This window comes from Hypanus sabinus, chromosome 11, assembly GCF_030144855.1.
Source record: "Hypanus sabinus isolate sHypSab1 chromosome 11, sHypSab1.hap1, whole genome shotgun sequence".
NCBI lineage: Eukaryota > Metazoa > Chordata > Chondrichthyes > Myliobatiformes > Dasyatidae > Hypanus > Hypanus sabinus.
The window spans coordinates 70785688-70811019 of record NC_082716.1 but is presented as its reverse complement, the minus strand read 5'-3'; the positions used below and the strand labels follow the sequence as shown (position 1 = coordinate 70811019).

Below are 25332 nucleotides of genomic sequence, written 5' to 3'. Positions count from 1 at the left end.
CTCCCGTGAGCGGGTGCTGTAGGGGGCACATACTCACAGTCCTCTCCCGTGAGCGGATGCTGTAGGGGGCACATACTCACAGTCCTCTCCCGTGAGCGGGTGCTGTAGGGGGCACATACTGACAGTCCTCTCCCGTGAGCGGATGCTGTAGGGGGCACATACTGACAGTCCTCTCCCGTGAGCGGGTGCTGTAGGGGGCACATACTCACAGTCCTCTCCCATGAGCGGGTGCTGTAGGGGGCACATACTCACAGTCCTCTCCCGTGAGCGGGTGCTGTAGGGGGCACATACTGACAGTCCTCTCCCGTGAGCGGATGCTGTAGGGGGCACATACTGACAGTCCTCTCCCGTGAGCGGATGCTGTAGGGGGCACATACTCACAGTCCTCTCCCGTGAGCGGGTGCTGTAGGGGGCACATACTCACAGTCCTCTCCCGTGAGCGGGTGCTGTAGGGGGCACATACTGACAGTCCTCTCCCGTGAGCGGGTGCTGTAGGGGGCACATACTGACAGTCCTCTCCTGTGAGCGGATGCTGTAGGGGGCACATACTGACAGTCCTCTCCCGTGAGCGGGTGCTGTAGGGGGCACATACTGACAGTCCTCTCCCGTGAGCGGATGCTGTAGTGGGCACATACTGACAGTCCTCTCCCGTGAGCGGGTGCTGTAGGGGGCACATACTCACAGTCCTCTCCCGTGAGCGGGTGCTGTAGGGGGCACATACTGACAGTCCTCTCCCGTGAGCGGGTGCTGTAGGGGGCACATACTCACAGTCCTCTCCCGTGAGCGGGTGCTGTAGGGGGCACATACTCACAGTCCCGCGCGAGCTTTTCCCTTTGTTGGGGAAGCAGACCTGGCGCCCTTTTGGGACTGGCCTTTATGCCGGCGCGCTGGCTACTTGTGAGCCGGTTCGAGTGCGCTAGGAAGTGGGTCGCCACATAAACCCCCCCCCCCCCAAGAACCGGCGATACACCCCCCAATGTCCACAGTCTGGGCCGGACCCTGTTTGGGAGGTCGGCCTCTGCGCCGCGGTGCTGGAAACTCGACCGGTTGCGCCAAGTCCACATGGGCCGGTTTGAGTTGGTCCACTGTGAAAACCTCCTCTCTTCCCCCAAAGTCCAGCACGAACATGGACCTGTTGTTCCTGAGCAAAGTAAACGGCCCCTCGTACAGCCGTTGCAGCGGTGGCCGATGCCCGCCCCTTCGTACAAACACAAACTTACAGTTCTGCAGGTCTTTGGGTACGCAGGTCGGGTTCTGCCCATGCTGCGAAGTGGGTATGGGGGCCAGGTTGCTGAGCCTCTCGCGTAGTCTGCCCAGGACTGCTGTGGGTTCTTCGTCGTGCCCCCGTGGGGCTGGTATGAACTCCCCGGGGACGACCAGGGGTGCGCCATACACCAACTCAGCCGACGGGGTGTGCGGATCGTCTTTGGGTGCCCACCCAGTTGGCTCCTCTCAGGCGGGCCATGAGAGCCGACTTCAGGTGACGGTGGAAACGCTCCACCAGGCCGTTTGACTGTGGGTGGTAGGCAGTTGTGTGGTGCAGTTGTGTCCCCAAAAGGCTGGCCATAGCTGAACTGGGAAGTGAACAGGGCGCCTCTGTCGGAGGTAATGTGGGCCGGTACACCAAAGCGGGACACCCAGGTGGCGATCAGTGCCCGGGCGCAAGATTTGGAGGTGGTGTCGGTGAGCGGGACCGCCTCTGGCCATCTTGTGAACCGGTCCACGATAGTGAGGAGGTACCGCGCTCCGCGCGACACTGGCAGGGGGCCCACGATATCCACATGAATGTGGTCAAAATGCTGGTGGGTGGGGTAGCGGTCCGGTGTGGTAGCCTCGTTCAGCCTGCGGTAGTCGCCGCACGGTCTCCAGCCTCCCGTCGCTTTGGGCACCATGTGCAGGGGGGAAGCCCAGGGGCTGTCGGACCGCAGGATGATCCCCAATTCCTCCATCCTCTGGAACTCCTCCTTCGCCAGTCGGAGCTTGTCCGGGGGAAGCCGCCGAGCGCGGGCGTGGAGGGGTGGCCCCTGGGTCGGGATGTGGTGCTGTACGCCGGGTCGGGGCATGGCTGCTGTGAACTGCGGTGCCAGAACCGATGGGAAATCCGCCAGGACCCTGGTGAAGTCGTTGTCGGACAGCGTGATGGAGCCGTGGTGAGGGGCTGGCAACTGCGCTGCACCCAGGGAGAACGTCTGAAAGGTCTCGGCGTGTACCAGTCTCTTCCTGGGCAGGGCGACCAGTAGGCTGTGAGCCCGCAAAAACTCCACACCCAGAAGCAGTTGGGCTACAGCGGCCAGTGTGAAGTCCCATGTGAACTGGCTGGAGCCGAACTGTAGCTGCACCTGACGGGTGCCATAGGTCCTTACGGTGCTGCCGTTCACGGCCCTCAGGGGGGGGGGGGACCCGGTGCCCTGCTGCGGGTGTCGTAACTCGTCGGAGTTAAGACGCTGATCTCGGCACCGGTGTCGACTAAAAAACAGCATCCCGACCACTTGTCCCACACACAGGAGGCTTTCCCGATGGCCAGCCGCCGTAGCCATCAGCGGCAGCTGGCCCTGGCGTTTCCCAGGAACTTGCAGGGCGGGCTACAGCGGCGGGCTATCAGAGTTGCTGCTCAGAGAAACAGAGAACTATCGACCTGTCAGCCTAACATCAGTAGTGGGGAAGATGCTAGAGTCCATTATTAAAGATGAAATAGTGGCATATCTAGGTAGCAGTGATAGGATTGGGCCGAGCCAGCATGGATTTACCAAGGGTACAGCAGGCTTGACTAATCTATTGGAGTTTTTTGAGGATGTAACCAGGAAGTTAGACAAGGGAGATCCAGTGGATGTAGTGTACCTCGATTTTCAGAAGGCATTTGATAAGGTCCCACATAGGAGATTGGTGGGTAAAATCAAAGCTCATGGCATTGGGGCGAAGACATTGACACGGATAGAAAACTGGTTGGCAGATAGAAAGCAAAGGGTAGCGGTGAATGGGTGTTTCTCAGAATGGTAGGTGGTGACTAGTGGGGTGCCACAGGGCTCGGTATTGGGACCACAGCTGTTTACGATTTACGTCAACGATTTAGATGATGGCATTGAGAATAACATCAGCAAGTTTGCTGATGATACTAAGCTGGGTGGCAGTGTGACATGTGATGAGGATGTTAGGAGAATTCAGGGTGACTTGGATAGGCTGAGTGAGTGGGCAGATACTTGGCAGATGACGTTTAATGTGAATAAGTGTGAGGTTATCCACTTTAGGAGTAAGAACAGGAAGGCAGATTATTATCTGAATGGTGTAGAGTTAGGTAAGGGAGAACTACAAAGTCTAGAAGTCCTTGTTCATCAGTCACTGAAGGTGAATGAGCAAGTGCAGCAGGCAGTGAAGAAGGCTAATGGAATGTTGGCCTTTATTACAAAGGGAATTGAGTACAAGAGCAAGGAAATCCTCTTGCATTTGTACAGGGCCCTGGTGAGACCACACCTGGAGTATTGTGTACAGTTTTGGTCTCCAGGGTTAAGGAAGGATATCCTGGCTGTAGAGGAAGTGCAGCATAGATTCACAAGGTTAATTCCTGGGATGTCTGGACTGTCTTACGCAGAGAGGTTAGAGAGACTGGGCTTGTACACGCTGGAATTAAGGAGATTGAGAGGGGATCTGATTGCAACAAATAAGATTATTAAGGGATTGGACAAGATAGAGGCAGGAAATATGTTCCAGATGCTGGGAGAGTCCAGTACCAGAGGGCATGGTTTGAGAATAAGGGGTAGGTCATTTAGGACAGAGTTAAGGAAAAACTTCTTCTCCCAGAGAGTTGTGGGGGTCTGGAATGCACTGCCTCGGAAGGCAGTGGAGGCCAATTCTCTGGATGCTTTCAAGAAGGAGCTAGATAGGTATCTTATGGATAGGGGAATCAAGGGATATGGGGACAAGGCAGGAACCGGGTATTGATAGTAGATGATCAGCCATGATCTCAAAATGGCGGTGCAGGCTCGAAGGGCCGAATGGTCTACTTCTGCATCTATTGTCTATTGTCTATTATTTGAGTTCCTCTGACTCGGAGCCAACAGATTCTCACTCACTATCAAAAGGGAGAGAGAGACAGCTGTGCCTACTCTCTCAGTGTTTCCATCCCCTGCGACGCTTCAGTCAGTGACATCAGCGAGGAATTGATTTGTTCACAGAACTGCACCCCGAAGACGCACATCTTCCAACCCACTCCTGGAGATATAGAAGCGCAGGCCACCTGGTGAATTCTGAAGAGCGAGAACCGACTGCCCGTGACAAACGTAGTTTGAGTGCAGCTGTAGATCATGGACTCTGACAAGATCCCAGGCATCTTGAAAAAGAAAAAAAACACAGGAGATTTAAGCTGTTTTGCAGGTGAACTGGAAGAAGTCACCCAGGTCCAAAAACCTCTGGTGCCAACTTTTATTTAAAGTGGCTTCATTAACAAGTATGGGAGGTATCTAATAAAGCAGCCACTGAGTGCTAGGCTGTACATTGTTGGATGATTATCCCTTTAAGAATTGCAACATGTGATCAACTGCTCCCTGTGTGTTGCTACAAACATTTCTGTCTGGAAGTGGGCAGAACCAGCCTGCCTGTGTGGAAGTCAGTCACAGCAAGAATGAGGTTCACACTTTTAGCTAATTAATCTAGTTGGTTGTCTATTTTCCAGAATCATGGAGAGCGAGATTAAAACAGAGGTCTCTTCTGCAGTGGGGTTCTTTCTTTCAGAGACTGTGCTGACCGTTACTTGCAACAACACAGCAGTTTCTGGTGTTGGTACCATCGTCTTTGTACATGCACAATGGGACACTGCAGGGCAAACAGCTAATGATTGATTCATTATATCAGCCACTCTATTCATACCAATTTCCCATTCTCTGTGTGCACAGAGGCTCTGTCCTGTGTTTTATCTTGGCATATTTCTGTATTAAAATAAAGAATTAGTGTCTTTTCCCAACTTCAGAACATTCCACAGTCCCACGAACAGCTATGACTAGGAGCAGCTGCTCCAACCTCTGGGTTAATACATTGCATCAAATGTTTACTCTTTGATACGTCTCCGCAAAAGAAAGGGAATTAATTGTGTGTATTGGCCAGTTCATTAGGGATCTACTCAGGGAAAAGACTGGTTATCTCTGAGAATTAACAATTTAGACTGAAAATGTTTATCCTGAGGCATATCCTCACAAATCACTCATTCAAAAATGACAGAGTCACAGCAGAGGCTACCTTTCTCCTATCTGTCTGCAGGGACTAACATCAGCACTGGCCCTGCTGGGAGGGAACAGATCGAAGGATGTGAGAATATATTGGGGCAGGAACCAGATCATCCAGGTTTGCCCGGACTGCCACATTCTCACCTCATAGCCACGATATTAAAAGTCAGACTTGAAAAGGTGTCAGCTGACATGAAGTCTTCGAAGGGCTTATTTTCCACATTCTGGTGCTAATTATCTCAGATAGAGAAACCACAGTATTTAGTGTTTAAACTTAAGCTGTTGCATTATTGCTTTTGTGTGAGTTTCTGATTCTAAGTTTGGCTGAGTTTCTCACCTGAGTTCTGAGGACCAGCACAGGGGGATGGGGACAAGTGCAGAGAGACAGAAGGGTGTAAAATGAGGTTAGAAGCAAAAAGTAGTAAGGTGAAAAGTAAAAGTGGCAGGCAGGCAAATCCAGGGCAAAAGTCAGAAAGGGCCACTTTTCAACATAATTGTATAAGGGCTAAGAGTGTTGTAAAAACAAGCCTGAAGGCTTTGTGTGTCAATGCGAGGAACATTCGTAACAAGGTGGATGAATTGAATGTGCAGATAGTTATTAATGAATATGATATAGTTGGGATCACAGAGACGTGGCTCCAGGGTGACCAAGGATGGGAGCTCAACATCCAGGGATATTCAATATTCAGGAGGGATAGACAGGAAAGAAAAGGAGGTGGGGTAGCATTGCTGGTTAGAGAGGAGATTAACGCAATAGAAAGGAAGGACATTAGCCTGGAGGATGTGGAATCGATATGGGCAGAGCTGCATAACACTAAAGGGCAGAAAACGCTGGTGGGAGTTGTGTACAGGCCACCTAACAGTAGTACTGAGGTTGGGGATGGCATTAAACAGGAAATTAGAAATGCGTGCAATAAAGGAACAGTAGTTATAATGGGTGACTTCAATCTACATATAGATTGGGTGAACCAAATTGGTAAGGGTGCTGAGAAAGAGGATTCCTTGGAATGTATGCGGGATGGTTTTCTGAACCAGCATGTCGAGGAACCAACTAGAGAGCAGGCTATTCTAGATTGGGTATTGAGCAATGAGGAAGGGTTAGTTAGCAATCTTGTCATGAGAGGCCCCTTGGGTAAGAGTGACAATAATATGGTGGAATTCTTCATTAAGATGGAGAGTGACATAGTTAATTCAGAAACAAAGGTTGTGAACTTAAAGAAGGGTAACTTTGAAGGTATGAGATGTGAATTAGCTAAGATAGACTGGCAAATGATACTTAAAGGGTTGATGGTGGATATTCAGTGGCAAGCATTTAAAGATTGCATGGATGAACTACAACAAGTGTTCATCCCAGTTTGGCAAAAGAATAAACCAGGGATGGTAGTGCACCTATGGCTGACAAGAGAAATTAGGGATAGTATCAATTCCAAAGAAGAAACATACAAGTTAGCCAGAAAAAGCGGTACACCAGAGTCCAGCAGAGGAGGACAAAGAGCTTAATTAGGAAAGGGAAAAAAGTTTATGAGAGAAAGCTGGCAGGGAACATAAAAACTGACTGTAAAAGCTTTTATAGATATATGAAAAGAAAAAGATTGGTTAAGACAAATATAGGCCCCTTACAGTCAGAAATGGGTAAATTGATCATGGGGAACAAGGACATGGCAGACCAATTGAATAACTACTTTGGTTCTGTCTTCACTAAGGAGGACATGAATAATCTTCTGGAAATAGTAGGGGACCGAGGGTCTGGTGAGATGGAGGAACTGAGGGAAATACATGTTAGTAGGGAAGTGGTGTTAGGTAAATTGAAGGGATTAAAGGCAGATAAATCCCCAGGGCCAGATGGTCTGCATCCCAGAGTGCTTAAGGAAGTAGCCCAAGAAATAGTGGATGCATTAGGGATAATTTTTCAAAACTCTTTAGATTCTGGTTTATTTCCTGAGGATTGGAGGATGGCTAATGTAACCCCACTTTTTAATAAAGGAGTGAGAGAGAAACAGGGGAATTATAGACCGGTTAGCTTGACATCGGTGGTGGGGAAAATGCTAGAGTTGTTTATCAAAGGTGTGATACATTTGGAAAGGTGAAATCATTGGACAAATTCAGCATGGATTAGTGAAAGGAGAATCATGTCTGACGAATCTTATAGAATTTTTTGAAGATGTAACTAGTAGAGTGGATAGGAGAGAACCAGTGGATGTGGTATATTTGGATTTTCAAAAGGCTTTTGACAAGGTCCCACATAGGAGATTAGTGTGCAAACTTAAAGCACACAGTATTGGGGGTATGGTATTGATGTGGATAGAGAACTGGTTGGCAAACAGGAAGCAAAGAGCGGATATAAACGGGACCTTTTTAGAATGGCAGGCGAGTTGTTTACAATATATATTAATGATTTAGACGAGGGAATTAAATGCAGCATCTCCAAGTTTGCAGAGACACAAAGCTGGGCAGCGGTGTTAGCTGAGAGGAGGATGCTAAGAGGATGCAGGGTGACTTGGATAAGTTAGGTGAGTGGGCAAATTCATGGCAGATGCAATTTAATGTGGATAAATGTGAGGTTATCCATTTTGGTTGCAAGAACAGGAAAACAGATTAGTATCTGAATGGTGGCCAATTAGGAAAAGAGGAGGTGCAACGAGACCTGGGTGTCATTGTACACCAGTCATTGAAGGTGGGCATGCAGGTACAGCAGGCGGTGAAAAAGGCAAATGGTATGTTGGCATTCATAGCAAGAGGATTCAAGTACAGGAACAAGGAGGTTCTACTGCAGTTGTACAAGGCCTTGGTGAGACCACAGCTGGAGTATTGTGTGCAGTTTTGGTCCCCTAATCTGAGGAAAGACATTCTTGCCATAGAAGGAGTACAGAGAAGGTTCACCAGATTGATTCTTGGATGGCAGGACTTTCATATGAAGAAAGACTGGATCAACTAGACTTACACTCGCTGGAATTTAGAAGATTGGGGGGGGGGGAACCTTATTGAAACATATAAAATTCTAAAGGGATTGGACAGGCTAGCTGCAGGAAGATTGTTTCCGATGTTGGGGGAGTCCAGAATGAGGGTCACAGCTTAAGGATAAAGGGGAAGCTTCTTAGGACCGAGATGAGGAAAAACTTCACACAGAGAGTGGTGAATCGGTGGAATTCTCTGCTACAGGAAAAAATTGAGGCCGTTTCATTGGCTATATTTAAGATGGAGTTAGATATGGCCCTTGTGGCTAAAGGGATCAGGGGGTATGGAGAGAAAGCAGGTACAGGGTTCTGAGTTGGACAATCAGCCATGATCATACTGAATGGCGGTGCAGGCTCGAAGGGCCAAATGGCCTACTCCTGCACCTATTTTCTATATTTCTATGTGCCTGATTGCTGACTGTGTGGATTCACTATGGAATATAACAATAGATGTTAACTCATCTTGCAAAAGAGCATGGCTCTAAAGTTCAGATAATTGTTGGGGGGTGGAGGCTGGGTTGGTGGCAAGGGAGAAGAACACGAAGATGTGGTAGAGTACAAAACATTGGTAACTACCTTACAAAGGATTTTCTAAGCTATCTGTCTAATTTCAATTGAACCAGATAACCAACATCAACTTTGATGTTGGTTTGGCACAGCCAAGAAGGGCCAAAGGGCTTGTTTCTGCGCTGTAATGTTCTATGGTTCCATGGTTCTAAATACATCGTTTAAAATAAACAAAATATTGCATTGAAATTGTTCTAGTAACGCTAAATATTTTACAGTGGCCAGTGCCTTGCTTGAATGGTAATTTTTCTCACATATTATTCATTATTTATAGGTTATTGAATTGCCAAGGAGTTTGATCTTTCAGCAGAATTGCCCTGGCATTGATGGAGGCTGCAGGTGGTATTAGAAGGCAGGTTTGGTCTGTCTTCAATTGGGTTGAGATGGTTCTTCTGTTTTAGAATCAGGGATGGTGATTTACCTCTGTTTCTATGACAGGTCTGCCAGACCGACTCATCTTAGGCTATTATAGAACAGAGAACGAACGGTACAGCACAGGAAAAGGTCCTTCAGCTCACAATATTATGCTGAACTTATTACATTAGTAATCAAATACAATACCCAACTAATCCCTTTTGGCTACAAAATGTCCATATCATTCCATTTCCTGCACATTCATGTGCCTATCTTAGAGCTCCTAAACACCAGTATTGTATTCTCCGCCACAATCACCCCAGGGAGCGCATTCCAGGCATCCACAACTCTGTGCATATATAAAAAACTACTTGCCCTGCACATCTCTGTTAAGCTTACTCCCTCTCCTTAAATGTAAGCCTTTTCTTATTAGTGTTCAAATCTGGGTAAATAATAATGGCTGTCTATTTTACCTCCATCAGGAAGGAGGTACAGAAGCCTGAAGCCACACACTCAACGATTCAGGAACAGCTTCTTCCCCTCTGCCATCTGATTCCTAAATGGACGTTGAATCTTTGAACACTATCTAACCTTTTTAAAAAATCTACTGTATTTCTGATTTTGCATGTTTTTAAAAAAAAATCTATTCAATATACATAATTGATTTACTTGTTTATTTATTATTATTATTAAGTTTTTTTTTCTTTCTGCTAGATTATGTATTACACTGAACTGCTCCTGCTAAGTTAACAAATTTCACATCACATGCCGGTGATAATAAACCTGATTCTGATTCCGATAAAGCTAATGTTTCATAAAGCTGCAAAAGAACTTCTCAACTCTTGAACTCAGTTTGTTGACTGATAAAGCCAAGCATGCCAAAAACCCTGTTTACCACCCTATCATCCTGTGTAGCCACCTTCAGGGAGCTATGGACTTGGATCCCAAAATCCCTCTGTATATCAACATTGTTAAAGGTTTTGCCATTTGCTTTGATTTCCCAAAGTCCAACACTTCACGTTTGACCAGGTTAAACTCCATGCATATCTAAAAACAATCCTAACGGGATATCCCACTGTATTCTTTGCCAGTCGTCTATGCTGTTCTCAATACTACCAATCTTCATATCGTTTGCAAATTTACTAGCTCATGCATTTATGTTTTCATTCATGCCATTTATAAATATCATAAACAGCAGAGGCCCCAGTACATATCCCTCCAGAACACTGCTAGTCACAGACTTCCAGCTGGAGTCAGTCCCTTCAACCACTACCCTTTGTCTTCTATGGACAAGCCAATCCTGAGTTCAAACGGCCAATTCACCATGGATCCCATGCATCTTCATCTTCTGGATGGGTCTCCCATGAGGGCCATCGTCAAACAGCATATAAAATCCATGTAGACAACATTCACAGCTCTATCCTCATTAGTCACCTTTGTCAGCCCCACGAAAGCCCCATCAAGTTAGTAAGATACATTTTGCTATGCACAAAGCTACGTTGACAATCCCTAATTAGTCCATGTGTTCTAAATGGTCATAAATCCTATGGCTAAGGATCATCCTCTGTAACTTCCCTACCACTGAAATGAGACTCACTAGTCCATAGTTTCTATAATTATTCTTGGTCTCCTTCCTGAACCATGGAACAACATTAGTTGCATACCAGACATCTAGGACCTTACCTGTGATTAGAAAGAGCACAAAGGTATTGGTCAAGGCCCTAGCAATCTCACCTCTTGCTTCTCTCTGTAATCTGGGCACATCCATCAGACCCTGGAGACTTATGCACTTCTCAAGATACTTCTGTATCTTGAAATGGCTTAGAAAATTATTATGCTTCGCAATCATCCCCCCACCCCCACCATTCTTCGTCTTGGTGAACACTGATGCAAAGTACTCAGTTATTACCTCATTCAGATCCTCCACCTCCTTCCTTAACTCGTCCTACCCTCTCTCTATTTATCCTCTTGCTTTTGATGCAAGAATAGAATGTATGGGATTCTCTTTAATCCAACTTCCCAAGGACTTTCATGGCCCCTGCTGGCTGTCCTAATTCTCTTCGTGAGCTTTTTTTCTGACTTCTTTATAATCCTGAAGGGCTCTTTTTGATTTTACCTTCCTCAATCTTACATGTGTTTCCTTCTCCTTCTTGATTAAATTCACCAACCCTTTCCATCGTCTTTCCTTCCTTACTGGAACGTAGCCATCCTGTACTCTATGCATTTGGTTTTTAAACACCTTTCATCTGTCAGATGTAGAATTGTCCAAATCACATGATCGCAATTAACTCTCCCTAGTTCCTGTTTAATATCCTTCGAATTTGCCCTGCTCTAATGTAATATTCTCCCGCAAGGTCCATACTTATCCTTACATACAGCTATCTTAAAACTTAAGGAATTGTGATCACTGTTCCCCAATTGTTCTCGTACTTAAAGGCCAGTCATCTGGCCAGACTTTTTACCCATCACCAGGTCTTTAAGAAATCCTTGTAATGAATTCTGTTCTATCTAAATCTTTTGCTCTAAGGAGGTTCAAAGGAAGTCTATATGAGAGAAATTGAAGTCACTGACGACCAGAAGCCTATTGTTTTTACACCTTTCCCTAATCTGCATGCATATCTATTCCTCAATGTACTGGTGGCCTTTTGGGGATCTGTAGTATAATCCCATCAGAGTGATTGCACTCTTAATTTTTACTCAGTAGAAGCTTCTTCCATTATGTCTCCTCTGAGTGCAGAGTCCAGTGTCCATCTCTGCATCTGGTTTTGATGCTGCCTGCCTTTGGGAAGCTCCTGTTCCCTTTGCTATCAAGAATAATTATCTGCCTCTGTGACTGTGTACTCAAAACATCCAGCCAGCTTCAGCTAGTACTGGATAATCTGGATCCCACACCTCAAGGAGTGGACCCCTCGTGAGTGCATTGTCATTAGTGGAGCAATCCTTGAACATTATGTTGAGGGGCTAAGTGCTGATCCAGGGTCTCCGTCTAATTTCTCCAGGTCAGCCCAAACTGGCAGCTGCAGAAGAGTCCTGGAGCCATCACCACTGTGGAATTGAAGCTGAATGGGTGCTCTGACAAGGTGTTACTGAACATCTGGTGAGGCAGCCTGCCAAACAAAAAGCTGGCACTGAAGATCCAGCATTCATTCCTAACAGCAATGTTTATCCTCTGGGAAAGGTGGTTGTCAAACTGTTTGACATTTTCCAGTTACTTACTGTCAATGTCAATCTTCTTTGCTAGATCTGAGGGCTGACTGGGAGCAGGCTGATAGAGAACTACTTCACCTGGTGATCAGGGCAATACTTGGGCTAATGCCAGCTTCAGAGAAGTAGTTACGAGCTATTATGTCCCTTTTTAAGTGTGCTATTCCAGCACAATCATATGTCTACTTAAGTCTGATTATCTTTATCATAGTTACTGTGCTTCTATGATGTGGGAAGATGGGGCGCCTCATACAACACTGATGCACAGGTAATACACTGTAAAACACTAATAACTCTCCATATCTTGCAAGTCTCCTCTCAGTGTGGACAGACATCAATGAGGAAAATTACAATCATCTTCTGTATGCCAGCACCCCATGAAAACATGAGGAAAAGATGGTATGATAACTAAAGCATAAAGCTCACTGTCTATAGCCAGCTCTGATCCTTCTGCTTCGAAAACTTTGTCTATTGCAGCAGATATCTCCAAATGCTGAAAAAATGCCACCAGTATACTTACTGAAAAATCATCCAAATTCCCTAGAAGGATAAGTGAACCAATATCAGTGTCCTCACCCTGGCAACAGTGCCAATACTGTTGCATTCCATTTCCTTCAAGAGGCAGGCCTTGTCATTCACAAGCTGACACCAAACTGCACAACTTCTTTTCAAGCTTGAACATGGTCATAAATTGTCGGGTGCACTAGGGAATATTTGAGAATATTTTTACAGCTCCAGTGCCTCATTTGGATATTTTCCTATAATTGCTTATGCTGAAAGTGGAGTGCTTGGAATGCCTGGAGCCCTTGCAAAAGGAGCCTGCAAAATACTGGCATAAATGGTAAAAGGAGTACTCCCTTTCAAACACCTCCTGTACATCTCTGGCAAAATTTGTGGCTCTCATGGTCTGAGCAGCTACTTCAGAGTCCACAGAACTGGAGTGGAAGGAAATCAAAAGGCAAAAGGCAAAAGGGTAGGCAAAAGGCTAAAGGCCAGGCATAAGGGAAAATGCAAAAGGGAAAAGGCAAAAGGCAAGGCTAAAGGCAAATGGCTAGGTAAAAGGCAAGAGGCAAAAGGCTGGCAAAAGACAAAATGGGAATAGAAGAAGGAAGACATGCAAGTTAATGAAGTAATTGATAATGCCACCTCGCAGCACCTTATTCAATTGGATGGCTGAAAATTGCTGCTAGTGTTTGTGTGCTGGTCAGATGGCAGGTTACAATCCTTTGTGTTGAGAGATTGACATGCACTTTATAACTACATTCATTAACTGTTCAAACCAGAATGAACCAAAACTTGATGCCCGTCTGTCCTATTGTCTAGCTGTGGTCTGACTTTGCTTTCGAAACAGTGATTCTCCCTGATAGTTTTAGCACAAGGGTGGGCCAAATGTTTCAAATATTTTTAAAGCCAGACAAAATTATTTTGCCATCACTGACCCTGTTGTGTATCAGTCAGTAATTTCAAAATTTGCATACCTGAGGCTTATGAATGCTACCATTCGAGAAAAATTGCTTTATGAATCTGCATTCCTGTCAAATAAATCCAATCAAGCCACTGTTACAGTGAAGACCGAGGTCAGCTCAGGTAGTCCATAGACCAGTTCCTTCTTCACAATGGGTAAGGCAAGATCGTATTTTGTGCAGTACCTGAGGTAACCCCGAATCATATTTCTAGCTCTAACTAATGCAACTGAACATTTGTTATGGTCATCAACTTTAAATTCCTCAGTGTTATTATTTTGGAGGACCTATCCTGGGCCCAGCACCTAAGTGCAATTAGGAAGAAAGTGCAGCAGTCCTCTACTTCCTTTGGAGTTGGCAAATATTTTGCATGAGGCATGATATCTAAAACTTTGACAAACTTCTATAGATGTGTAGTGGAGAGTATATTGACTGTCTGCATTACAGCCTGGTATTGAGACGCAAATGCCCTTGATTGGAAACTCCTACAAAAGGTAATGGACACGGCCTTGTCCATCACGGGTAAAGTCTCCCCACCATTAAGCGCATCTACATTGAACATTGTCGCAGGAAAGCAGCATTCAACATCAGGGATCTCCACCACAGAGGACATGCTCTCTTCTTGGTACTGTCATCGGGAAGAAGCCATAGGAGCCTCAGGACTCACACCACCAAGTTCAGGAGCAGTTATTACCCCTCAACCACCAGGCACTTGAACCAAAGGGGGATAACTTCACTCAGCTTCACATGCCCATCTTTGAAATGTTCCCACAACTTATGGACTCACTTTCAAGGACTCTTCATCTCATGTTTCTAATATTTATTGCTTATTTATTTATTATTATTGTTTTTTTTTTGTCTTTGCACCATTTGTTGTCTTTTCCACATTGGTTGAATGCCCAAGTTGTTACTGTCTCTCATTGATTCTATTAATACTCTATTATGGGCTTATGGAGATTGCCTGTAAGAAACATTTATATACTTTGCCAATGAATTGACTTTGAACTTTATTTTGTAGTACTGACGAAAACACATCAGAGTCAATGACGTGTAAGTATTTATGACTGCCTTCAAAATTATTTGAAGCATTTTGTATGTCCCTGATCTAAATATTCTGCATTGAATCACTATGTTCTTAATATTAAGTGAGTCAGGATTTTCTCTGTTTTATTTTTAAATATAACTAGGACTATCTGTAAATATGCCAACCTTGTTCTCGATTCAGCAGCCACTGCAACTAACCTACTTTACCTCTGGAGCTGCCAGTACTTCTGCTTTGGAATCAAAGTTCCAAGCTGTGACTGTAGCTCATCGGGAACTCTGAACAGCATGCAATTATTGTATCTTAGAGCAAAAATAGAACATTTGCATGTTAATGAAATTATTGGAATACTGAGATTTATTTAATTTCAAAAATCTTTAATGCATACCATAAGATCTTATTATAAAATTGCTTCACTTAAGAAAATTTCCATTTTTATTTGGCAACCAAGATGTGTAAGTACCAAGCAGTACTATGATTAAAGTGACAAACTCTGTGTGAGTGGTAGAATAGTGGAGGGGGTGGTGATGGGAATGTGGGAAGTTTTGGCATGGATTGAGTGCAAATGGGTGCCCGATGGTTGGCATAGACTTTGATGAACTGCAGGGCCTGTTTTTGCACTATATTTGTGAAAAGTGAACATTTTGTCCAATAGAGGAGTTAAATTAATTTGTTCAATTAAGGAAATAATTTAATGCAATATGCTCCTGAGGAAAGAGGTTGGTGCCATCTCTACTGCTGGTAAACTACACTTAACTATACTTACTAACTGTATAAATTCAGTGCAGCCACTGCATAAGTCCATTGTGGATAATACTTTCATTCAGTATAAATAAATGTCGATTCTCTATGGATTTACTCTCACTATTAACTTCTCATGTTTGTCAAGTTTAGTCAGTAGTGGAGGGCTTCAGCTAATTGCATTGTCAGATGGCCAACTCACCTCAGTTAGAAGTTCCTAGTACCGATGCTGAATTGTGATGTGAAATTGTGTAAAAGCTTTTGTTCTCCTGTGGTTGGGCTATAAGTTTGTGTGCAGGTTTGTCAGAACTTCAGAGCAGGCTATATACAAGTGCACAAGGCAATGTCACCACTGGCCCAAGACAGCCATTTATTGTTTTCTACTAAAGTTGCAGGCCAGAATCTTTGTGATGTAAATGAGTGCAGTTCCTTTTGTCTACAAACCCCCATCCACTGGTCCCTTATGCCCCTTGCGACTCTGCTCCTCAATCATGCCCCAGTGCTGATCTCTTCTGTTGTCAAGTTTAGGTAGGTTGCTCCTTGCTGCCTGATGCACCATCAATAACTTTCGGAGACGGGAGGCGAATGATAGGCTTTTATTAGCAGCAAAAGAGACCACAACATCTTGGAGACTGAGGGATGAGCAGTGCCTCCTATTGCCTTTATATAGGGGTCTGTGGGAGGAGCCACAGGAACAGTCAGCAGAGGGGCGTGTCCAGACGGGTATACATAGTTTACCACACTGCCTACAACTGACACTGGGCAGCGAAGCTCAGCAAGGATAATAATTCTTAAATTGTGACATTCCTGCTTGTTTGCCAAGATGTTTCATGATGCTGTGGTGAGGCATCTGCAAGTAGTTAAGTGGAGAATTCACACAAAGTACGTACATGTGTTTTCTAGGTGTGCAGGAAGGGACTCTGTCAACCATTTTGGGTATGTGCATTGATTAGGTTGGAGATCCACTTTTAATCTGACATTGCCCTAACCTAAGGTGGTTTTGTTAAATCCGAGGAGGTGATCTGATATAAATCATCAGTGTTCAGACAGAGTGAGACTGTAAAGCTTCCAGCATGAAGTTACCAAGTTAAGGTTGCTATTATGGGATGTAGCAGATGATTGTGTTTGCATTAATAATTAGTGCAGCGGATTGACTTTTAGTTTGCAAGGTAAATCAGGCCCAGAAATTCAATGGCACTCGGAAGGGTATATTAAATGGGCAGAATGTGGCATCACAATGAATGTTTTATTCAAGGGCCAGTTACTGTACTGGAGGATTCTCCAGTGCACAAGGCACAATGTATTGCAGAAGAACGTTTGCACTCTTTGTGCTTAAGGGCTTTTCCTTCATGTATTAAGCTCTAATCAACCCTTATAGTTCCCTCTGCTTGGACCTAAACTTCCAATTTGAGACTAAACAAAAGCACTTTCAAGGTTAATGCAAGGTTCTGAAGTATGGTGGTCATTGTATTCTAGGAGCCCCTTTACAACAACATGAAAGGTTGTATCCAGGTTAGGCAGATTTTCATTCCTTTGAACTGTAAGTAACCTAGACAGAAATCCTGGACATGTTCTCAGATGGCAGAAGGTAACTGTAGCCCTGCAGCAGCCAGCAAATCCGTCCCTCCAGTCTCCTGAAAGCTCATTTTTATGTTTGTGCTGTACACAGGTTGGGCATTTGTAACATGCAGCCAACTTGCAGGTTCAGGATCCTTTCATGTTGCACAATACTAAATCTAAAATTGCCTGCTTCCCAGTCAGTTCTTCAATATACCAGAAATCTATCTTGCGTATGTTCCAGTAACTTATTCGCTGTACCTTGGGTACTAAATTAATTGCTCAGCCTATATGTAGATTGAAATGACCATAATTACTGTTTTGTCATTGTTACTTGTGTAATGGGTGAAAATCAGAGATTAGAGCAGTAGATGGTGAGAGCCTCTGTTCAGTCACAGTACTTTCAGAGGAGATCAGCAGGGAGAATTTTGCCAAGGAGTAATAAGATACTTTGCACTATATATTTTGGATACAATGATAACATCTGACATGTGATTGACAGCTCATTGGATGTAATTATGGCCATTCCTTGTCTGGCTTGATGGACAGCAATCCATGGTGAATCCTTATACCTCTTGGAGATCCATGTTAAAATAGTGCTGGCCACTGACTTCACAAATGAACCCCTACTGTGCTGTCCAGTCATACTTTATTTGCTTCCTACTGATAGCTTTTCTCGGTGATCTAATAAACTTCACATCCCTTTATACTATATTAATCCATCATTTCTCTTCTCCATTATCACAACACTGTCTTGAAGCTTCAATGTATCTATCAATGGAGTAATGTGGATTCCTGCTAACTTGATCCTTTATCCTGTCTGTTTCAACATAGCCTTCTATGTTCACTGTACCTTTGGTCAAATATACCAGACTGCCTGATTCCATCTGTTGTCTATCCCAGCACTATAGAAAAAAGTATCCATGCGCATATTCCTATTCAAGATCAGGATTTCTGTCACATGTATTTCATTCTTAATGTGTACACTGTGAACCAATGATGTCAAGTGGTTGCTGTCTGGGTAAACACTATGCACCTCCATTTTAATCAACAATGATCTTTGATCACACAGGTGTATCCTGGGGATTTCAATGGCTATTAGTTCTTGCAATATTACCAAAAACAATACTTCGTGATATCAACATAGGATACAGTAGAAATGGGTTAAAGGCTGGAGCTTGCTAAATATCAATGGTTCCTATTAACACAAACTTTGAGCATGTCTCCTTCTCTTATCCATATCAAAACAAATCTTAGATTTCCTCATTTTTACCTCCTACATCATAACTTCTAATCAGAGTTTGGGAGACACTTTTATTTTTGGTCACTTTTTCCTAATTAGGTCCATCGAAATTGATTCTAGATCTCATAACAATCTGCCAAGCGAAGATTTTTCTAACAGTTTTGACACCATCCCTTTGTTTTAGCACTTCCACATTTCCTTTTCGTTTTTACCCATTCTTTCTAAATGTCATATTCCCTGGAGTTATTGTTCCCCAACTTCTCCCATGTTTTAATCATGACAATATGTTCATACACATATATATGACAATCTATGCCCTTAATTATAGAACATAGAACACTGCAGCACAGTGCATGCCCTTTGTGTGGTCTTCCTCCCTCCAGTTTTTCTATGATCCACGTGCCTATCTCAGAGTTTTTCAAAACCCTTAACGTATCTGTCTTTACCATCATCCTTGTCAGGTCATTCCACGCAACTATCACTCTCAATGGAAAAAAAAACTTATCTCTGACATTTGCCCTATACTTTCCTCAATCACCTTGAAATTTCATGCTCTTTCGTTAGCCAGTTCTGTTCTGCAAAAGTCTTTGGCTATCTATTCGATCTATTATCATGTACACCACTATCAAGTGACCTCTTCTCCTCCTTTTCTCCGAACAGAAAAACCCTAACTTAGTCAACCTATCCTCATAAGTCTTTCAAGCAGTGTGGTCATAAATATCCTCTACATTCTCTCTAAAGCTTCCACATCCTTCCAAAAATGAGCCAACAGGAACTGGACATAAAATTCTAAATATGGCCTAACCAGGATTTTATAGAGCTGAAACATTACCTTGCATCTCTTAAATTCAATCCCACAACAAATGAAGGCCAGCACATCATAAGCCTTCTTACAACCATATCAACTTGTGCATCAACTTTGAGGGATCTATGGACGTAGACCCAGAGATCTCTCTCTTCCTCCACACTGTCAATAATCCTGCTATTAACCCTGTAATTCAACCTTCCAAAGTGAATCATTCACACTTTTTCAGACTGAACACCATCTGCCACTTCTCAGTCCAGCTCTGCATTCTGTTGTAACCTTCAACAACCTTCTATAACTGCAGCAACCTTCCTGTCATCTGCAAACTTACTAACCCACCCTTCCACTTCCTCATCCAAGTCATTTTAACAAAGAGCAGTGTCCCTGAACAGATTCCTAAGGAAAAACACTGGACACTGACCTCTGAGCAGAATATGCTCCATCTACTCCCACCTTCAATCTTCTACGGGCAAGCCAATTCTGTATCCACACTGCCAAGTTTCCTTGATCACACACCCACTGAATTTCTGAATGGGCCCACCACAAGGAACCTTACCAAATACATTACTAAAATCCATATATACCACATCTATTGCTCTGTCCTTGTCAATGTGCTTTGTCATTATTCAGAGAATTCAATCAGGCTCGTGAGGTATGACATGCCTATCACAAAACCGTGCTGACTATCCCTAATCAGACTATGTTTCTCCAAATGCTTGCAAGTACGCTATCTAAGAATCCCCTCCAATATTTTGCCCACCAAAGTAAGACTCACTGATCTATAATTCCCACAATTATCTCTACACCTTTTCTTGAACAAAGGAATTACATTTTCCATGCTCCAGTCATCTGGTACTACTTCTGTGGCCAGTGAGGACATGAAGATCATTCCCAAAGGTACAGGAAGCTCTTCCCTTGTTTCCTGTAGTAACTTGAGATATATCCCATCTGGCCCCAGGGATTTTCTAAGTTTTTCAAAAATTCCAGCATATCCTCTACCTTAATTTCAACATGCTCCAACATATTAACCTATTCTATGCTGACCTCATATTCATCAAGACTCCTCTCAGTGCTGAATACTGAAGCAAAGTATTCAATGAGGACCACCACTACCTCCTTCAACTCCACGCAAGTTTCCTCTTCAATTTCTAATTGGTCCTACCCTCACATTAATTATCCTTCTATTTTTCACTAAGTGTAGAACTCTTTGGGGTTTTCCACAATCCTACTTGCCAAGGCCTTCACATGCCCTCTTCTAGCTCTCCTAAATCCATTCCTCAGCTACCTTGTACCACTCAGGAGCCCTATCTGATCCTTGCTTCTTAAACTTTAAGTAATTTCAATTATCATTCAATCATACATGAATATAGCCAAAAGAAACAGCATTCCTCCCGGGCCAAGGCGCAAAACACATTCCTAACAGCACACAGCAATCTGCACAAAAGCAGAAATGGTTACAATAGCAGAAAGAGATACAGTCACAAGGAATAAAAAGTATTATAGTCCAAGTCCCTGAGTGGCATGGCCTGGAGACTGAATGTAAGTTGTGCTGGTCCAGCTTGTTCTTCTACCGAAAACACCAAGTGAACATGAGGACAGCACTGACAGGAGAGGCAGCTCCCAACCTGGTACAGATTCCACACCCCCCACATCCGCTCTCTCCCACACTGCTTCCGCCCCGTGGCTTGTGTGCCTAATCCTTGCCACAACCGAGGAAATGCAGCACCCCCACTATCAATCTCGCCTCCGAACGAGTGAACCGGATTTGCAGTATACTACATTACCAATGTCCAACGGGGTCCTGCAGTCACAATAAAACTGTCCAAGACAATCACTATGCACCGCCTCGGCATAACTACACCTACGATTGGATCCGAAGTAGCCGTTGCGTCCAAGCAAGCCAGCATCCTACCAGCAAGCTTCTTTCTTCCTCTTCACTAGATGTTCCACATTTTTTATCAACCGTGTTTCCATTACCCTGCTATTCTTTCCCTTCCTCAACGGGGCATAATTATCCAGAGCCCCATGCAAGGGCTCCCTGAACCACTTCCATATTTCTTCATCCTTATTGTGGATTCAATGTGCATTCAGACATGGTGCCTTTCAATTTCATCTTTTACCATTTTCGCCACTCTGACTGTTTTTGCGCATGCCCTTATTTCCACTACCTGTTTACATTTCTTATTACATTTCTGACTCCCACTTCTAGGATTGTTTCTCTCCCTCTTGGTTCTCCTCTCAGTTTCACATCACCCTTCCCAATTACCAGGGAACACACTATTGTAAGGATAGTCCCAGTTTTGTTGAGTATAACCCATTGATATGTACAGGTCACAACTATCTCCAAAGTTTAAAGTTTTCCCTCATGCACTATTTCTCAACTCATGCATTCATTTATTCTGTCTTCTTTCTGTTTTTGTTAGCACTGGGAGTAACCCTAAGATTATTTCCTTTCAGATATGTATGTGTGTGTGTGTGTGTATATATGTCTTTTCACCTCCCCATCACCTTCCTCTGTTATTGATAATAATGCCTGTTGGTCAGAATTCTTTATTTTTTTAATCCTCTCAGCAGCAGTTCAGTGAGCTTCTTGATCCTAGGACCTAGAAGGTAACATACAATTAAACAGGGACTCTTCAGAGACAGATGCACCTAGCTTCTCCCCAAGTCAAATTTCCTTTAACTTTAGCAGCTCTCTCTTTTTCATCCTCACCTGTATGGCTGCCACACTCCCAGTTCTGGTTGCGCTCCCCAGAGGACCATTCCCCTCACCACAATCCAAATCTGTACATGAGACAGGCAGACTCATGGGGACTCCTGGATGACCTATCTGCTCCTTTCCAATCTACCTGCTGGTCTGTACACTCTCTTATAGCTCTATCAGTAGCTGATGATGAGGTCACGCCATTGAAGTGAAGATATTTAACATAATTCCCTGTTCTTTTGTTTAAAAAGTTATAAAATAAATATGGGGAAACAGCAGCACTGCAGAGTTGGAAGGTTGGAACTGATTTCAGTATTTACTTAAATGCATGTCCAGATTTGGACTAAGTTGAGGGAACAGTATTTTGTCATGTAATGGGTTTTAGAATCAATCATATAGGACTTGGGCTTACCGAATAGACATCAGCCATCAAGGAACCATTCACACTAAGCCTGCACTTTTTTTCCCTCATCAGCTCCTCATTCCCATCAACTCTACCCCACCCCTTCTAATTTCTACAACAATGTTTTACTAACCAAATACATACTAGGTGCTCTTCATAGTGGGCAATTAACCTACCAACCCACACATCTTTTGGATATGGGAGAAAACTGGAGCACCTGAAAGACACCTGTGAAGTCACATGGAGAAGAGGCAAACTCCAGGCGGAGAGCAGGTCAGGGTTGAAGCCAGGTCAATAAGCTGAGGCAGCAGCTGTACTAACTATGGCGCTCTGCCATCTTGTGCTGGCAAATTACTTCGTATGAATTATACAACAACGGTCAAACCAAACGTGTTTATGGTTTTCCGAAATGCCTGCATCAAAAATTAATTGATGGTTCTCACACCTTTTGGTGAGATCTGCCAAAATTCTCTAATCAACCCTTTAGGCAATAACTGGACACAATTTTGTGCAGATGTTAATTGTTTCTTCAGGTTTGCCCTTGCCTTGTGGTTATTTTCAATTTTTTGTGGTATTTTGCCTAAATAGTGAGCTGATAAAAGTACCTAATGTAAGGTGATATTCCCCCAAAGGTGCCTGGCATCTGAATGATCAGGGGCAAGTTACTATTCAGATCCTCAGTGTCTTTGATACAAGGCCAATTTTATTTCACACAATTTCTCATGACTTATGTATGTTGGTATTCTACTGTGGGTAGGGTTGAGGCTATAGGGGGAAAAAAGTGGGCCCTACTTTCCCTCCACCTGTTGTGCCTGCTTTGAGATGCAGACCCTTTTCTTGGCCCTGAACAAATAATTGGAGTGTTTAACCATATTCATTTTTCACATAATGAAAATTAGATTAAAAATTACTCTTGGCAGTAACAGCAAGCCAACACTTCACTAGTTCACCTGACTTTCAGAAAGTCAAAATAAATCAATTAACGCCATCTGTTATTCTGAATGTTGGAATCAGACCATTTAATTTGACATTTAAATATACTTAACTGTTCCAGGGGAGCTTTACTTTCAAGCTTGAAGACAAAGTTGCAAGAGCTTTTAATCTGGTGGAGAATCAGGCACAGAGTGAGAGAGAAAGACAGAAATAAAGTCATTGGCTCAATTAACATGTTCTGGGAGCAAGAACTACTTCCTGCTGGAAAGTAAATTTCTGTTCTTCAGCCTTTCCCTCCTTGAGATCCTCAAACTGGTGCAATGGATAGGACTACATCAAAAACTAATGCCGTTCAAACCAGCTTAGACAAAGAAAACAGGATTCAACACGGTCAAAGCCAGAAATTAGAGGTGGCTCATTAGATTATCCTGGAATCTCTTGGCATTTCTTTATTAAAGGCCTGAGAATTCGAGGAGCATTTTATTGCCTCATTATCAGAAATACCTACAGAAAGGTGAAGCAATTAACATCAGCAGGGCCCAATGAGACTTAATTTCTTACACAAAATACACATCCCAGCTTGGTTGCTAGAACAAGTGAGATTTCTAATCCAGATGATGGTTAGCACAAGTCTTACTTCAGATATTTGAGTACATAATTAGGATATTCATATACAATACTGAGGGGGTGCAGCTTTGTTGGCAAGTTACATATTAATTTCTGATCAACCTGAAACATTAATCAAATATCTCATTATGCAGATGCTGCCTACTTTTCTAATTGTTTCTAGAATTTTCTGCTTTGTTTATTTTGATAAGATGCCAAATGAAGCGCAGTGTCCCTCCTTAAAAAATTCAGTGGCACAACTTCAGGGTGATTAAGTGGAGCTGCCAGCCTGGCTAATCTTTGTCAGTCTACATCACTTAAAACTGTAGGTCATCTTGTCTTAATCATTGCTGTTTGTGAAAATTTAATACACACAGATTGGCTGGTCCATTACCCTTCACTGAAATAGTACTTCATTGAATGGAAAGTTCTACAGGACATCCCAAAGCATGAAATATTTTCCATAAATATAAAAATGTTTTGTATTGGAAATTCAATTATAGGAATAAATACAATACTGGGGGGGGAATAGCAATCGTACAGAAAGGAATCGAGCAATATGTGGACCAAGTATTAATCCACTCTTTACTTGCATTGCACTGACTATGGCATATTGACCATGTTTATTAATTTGTTTTATGAGTAAGATGATATGCAACTTCATTTGTTAATTCATGATATATTCAATAATATCAAAAAATCATCAAATAGAAGTTGACAATATTGTGTACCTGTGTCTGCCTTTGTGTGCCTGTGTGTCTCTCCACTGGTGTCCTTCAGCACCTCCATATTTTTGTCTCTCTCTCTCTCTCTCCCCCTGCCCCCCCCCCCCCCCGTGATGGTTCCTGCCTTTGACTTTTGTCAGTGCCTTTCTACGTGTATTTTTGTGTCTGTGTCAGGTTTTGTAGATGAACCCATGTATGTACCTGAGCATATTTCTGGCCTGTGCGTGTACATGTATTTCTATAATTTTGTATTTCTCTGTGTGTTTCTGTTTCAGTATGTGTCTGAGAGTCTGTATCTGTGTTGCTGTTATTACATATTCCTGTTTCATGTATTTCTGCATCTGAGCTTTTGCATGTTGCTTTGTCTGTATGTTACTCTGACTGTTTCTTATGTGTGTGAATATCCGTGTGTGTCTCTGTGTATGTGGTTCTGCATCTTGTTGCTTTCTCTCTGCATTTCTATGCCTCTGAGTTGGTGCGTGGTTCTGTGTTGTATGTGTGGTTTTGTATGAATGTCTCTATATGCATCTCTGTTTGCTGTAAACACGATTGTTTCTGAATTTGTGTGATTCTGTAACTGGTTTTCTCTTTCTGTGTGTTTCTGCCTCTGTACTTGTTTCTGTGTTTTTGAGTTTCTCTGTCCCTGTACATCTGTGCTTGTCTGTGCACATCTTTGACTCTTTGTTTCCATGACTGTGTCTACGTCTGTGCATTTTTAAGGTTTTACGTTTCTGCGTCTCTATATTTCTGTCTCTCAGCTTGTATCTTTGTCTTGGTGGGTATTTATGCACAGAAACAAGTACAACAGCAGAAACCAC

The 25332-nt window shown here is 43.5% G+C and overlaps 1 protein-coding gene across 2 annotated transcripts in view; it reads right to left on the bottom strand.

Annotated features, from left to right (window-relative positions):
- LOC132402099 (uncharacterized) overlaps nt 1–25332 on the bottom strand; it is a 68599-nt gene that overhangs the window by 12851 nt on the left and 30416 nt on the right. Inside the window, exon 5 of one of the 2 annotated variants that reach the window (XM_059984678.1) lies at nt 1221–4324. In XM_059984678.1, the coding sequence (XP_059840661.1) occupies nt 1221–2537 (1317 nt within the window). In that variant the 5' untranslated portion in view covers nt 2538–4324. Of the gene's footprint in view, nt 1–697; nt 4325–25332 lie in introns of those variants that run through there. The other variant, XM_059984677.1, reaches the window with a different exon arrangement.